General features: G+C 65.1%; 1 protein-coding gene across 3 annotated transcripts in view; it reads right to left on the bottom strand.

Annotated features, from left to right (window-relative positions):
* CRIP2 (cysteine-rich protein 2) overlaps window positions 1-2310 on the bottom strand; it is a 5288-nt gene extending 2978 nt beyond the window's left edge. For 2 of the 3 annotated variants that reach the window (XM_011982908.1, XM_011982909.1), the window contains exon 1: window positions 23-376. In XM_011982908.1, coding sequence (XP_011838298.1) covers window positions 23-56 — 34 coding nt within the window. In that variant the 5' untranslated portion in view covers window positions 57-376. Of the gene's footprint in view, window positions 1-22; window positions 377-1140; window positions 1425-2209 lie in introns of those variants that run through there. The other variant, XM_011982910.1, reaches the window with a different exon arrangement.
* Window positions 2311-2360: the final 50 nt, after the last annotated feature.

The raw sequence follows: 2360 nt of genomic DNA, 5'->3' as shown, positions 1-2360 counted from the left end.
CACTTCTCTTACACTCACACACCTGCCTCTCCAGTGCACCTGCTTCCTCCACACATGTGCTCTCCCTCTCACACCTGCCTTGCACTGACATGCCCCTGATCCCCACCAATTGGGCCCTGATGGGGCTGGCAGTGCCCCGCTGCTGAGTCAAAGGTGCGGCCCCAGAGCCTCCAGCTCCCTCGTGGGAAGGCCAGGCCCCGTCCCCGTGGGGCCTCCAGGCGGGACCCACATCTGTCTGTGGATTCCTCGTCCTAAACCTGAGCTCTTCCCCCACCCTAATGCCCCTGGCTGCCACTGGCATGGAAGACCTGAGGCCAGCTGCTGAGGGTCAGGGACCCTCCGCCACTGCCTCCCACCCCCGCACTAGGGCTACTGGGCCGCTTCCCAGTGGAGGGAAGCAGGGGCCTCCCCAGGGAGCCAGGCAGGAAGAGGTGGGGAGGGTCAGGAAGGGCCCAGCAGAGCCGGAATTCTGAAGGGAAGGGGACAAGCTGCAGGCCCTGGGGGAAGGGAGCATGCAGGCTGGGCCCACCCTGACTGGCAGAATCTGGCCAAGCCCCTCAGGCGGCCAAGGACCAGTGGCTCTCCCGGCCCCCCTTCTCAGCAAGCGGCCCAGCGCCCTTTGTCTGGCAGATATCGGGGCGGGCACCTGGCTAGGGTGAAGCCCACTCTGAGAGGTCCATGGGTGCTGCTCCTGGCAGTGAGATGGGATCCCCCAGCTGGCCTACTAGGTAGAAGGCCATGAATGCTGGCTCTCCATGGCCCTGGCACAACCCTCTGGGCACAGCCAGGGCCAGCCTCCAGGACACCAGCCCAACCACAAGGCTGCACCAGCTTAAAGCCCTCTGCCCAGAACCACTTCACTCAGGAAGCTGGGACACACCAGGGCAGGTAGGGGCTGGCTGCACAGTGGGCAGGCATGTCCCAGCAGCAGCAAGGAAGTCTCGATGGCTATCAGCCGTGGCAGCTGCAGCCCAGGGCTGCCAGCACTCCGCTCTGGCCAGCTCTGGGACGTGGGCCAAGTGGGGGCAGGGAACTGGCCCTCAGACCCACTGGGTGGGTCGATGGCCACACATTACGGGTCCGAGTTGGGAACAGAGAATCGATTGGGTCTAATGGCTCAGAAGAAAACCAGCTGCCCACCCTGGCTGCATGGGCTCTGGGGCGGCATCCTCAACGTGCTCTGACATCCCAGCCTGGGTTCTACTCAGGTATAAGTTGCGGGGGTAGCCTGGTGTGAGGGTGGGCAGGATTCTGGACCCTCGCCCTCACAGTGCCTCCCAGGCAGGACAGAAGCCAGCTGGGTCTGAAGCGCCTTTGTTTTCCGCTGAGAGCCTCATCCGGCCCGGCAGGCAGAAGGCCTTTCCCGGCTGTCCACAGGACTATTGGCCAAGACCCTGGAGAGCCCCAGGCTGGCCTGGCCTGGCCTGGGGCAAAGTCATGGGGAGCTGGACTGCAGGAGGGCCCTGGGGTCAGTCTCCCACCCTAAGCCTTGCAGAGACAGCCCTCACTGGGACAGAGACTGAGGGCTGAGCGGGCTCCAGGCGAGGAAGCCGGAAGCCCCTCGGCTCCCAGCCACGCCAGAAGCACTCCAGGCCAAATCCGGTCATTCCCCTCTGGGAACAGCAAAATACAACCTCCCCTCAACCCCTCCAGCCTGTGAGCCGGGAAGCCCAGTGGCGGCCTTCCCAGCAGCCTGGCTGCATTCTGGGTATGGGGCGACCATGGCAGGGGCCCTGTTGGTCCCGGCCCTCCTCTCTGCTTCACTAAGTCTATCTCCTAGTGCAGCAACTGGTGGATAGGTGGGCAGGGACCTTACCACCCTGGAGAAAGCTGGGCAGGGAATCAGCCAGGAGGAAGGGGGTAGAAAGGGCGCATCCAGGCCCAGGGAGTGAGTAAGCTCAGACCGAGAGCGCGCCTTGGGGAGGGGCTACCGACCGAGGGCCGCCCTGTGAGACACCCCTCCTTCCGCCACCACCTGCATCCCGTCCAGGGCTGTTCTGACCTTGAGGGGGCAGGGGTCCTGGCCACCTGGGCTTCTTGAGCACAAGGTCCCTCTCAGGTTCGCGGGGACTCGCGTGTCACACCCGCCCCCACCCTACCCCCGTGTGAAACTCCTGGGGGAACTGGCGCCAAGGGAATGCGTTGGGACAAGCAGGAGGCAGAGGCCAAGGTCGCCCCCGCTTGGATTGAATCCCAACAGAGTCCAAACCCGGCCCAGCCCAGCTCGGCGGAGCCCAGAGTGGGAGCTGGGGGTCACTGTTCCTGGCCACGTGTTCCCGGGGCAGCGGGTGTGGGGGTTCCAGGAGAAAGGGCCCAGGCCCACGGGGTCGCGCGGGAGGCACCCAGGACGTACCGCCCCG

The sequence above is a fragment of the Mandrillus leucophaeus genome, unplaced genomic scaffold (assembly GCF_000951045.1).
Source record: "Mandrillus leucophaeus isolate KB7577 unplaced genomic scaffold, Mleu.le_1.0 Scaffold244, whole genome shotgun sequence".
NCBI lineage: Eukaryota > Metazoa > Chordata > Mammalia > Primates > Cercopithecidae > Mandrillus > Mandrillus leucophaeus.
Note: the sequence above shows the minus strand (reverse complement) of the source record. Positions and strands in the feature narration are given on the sequence as shown.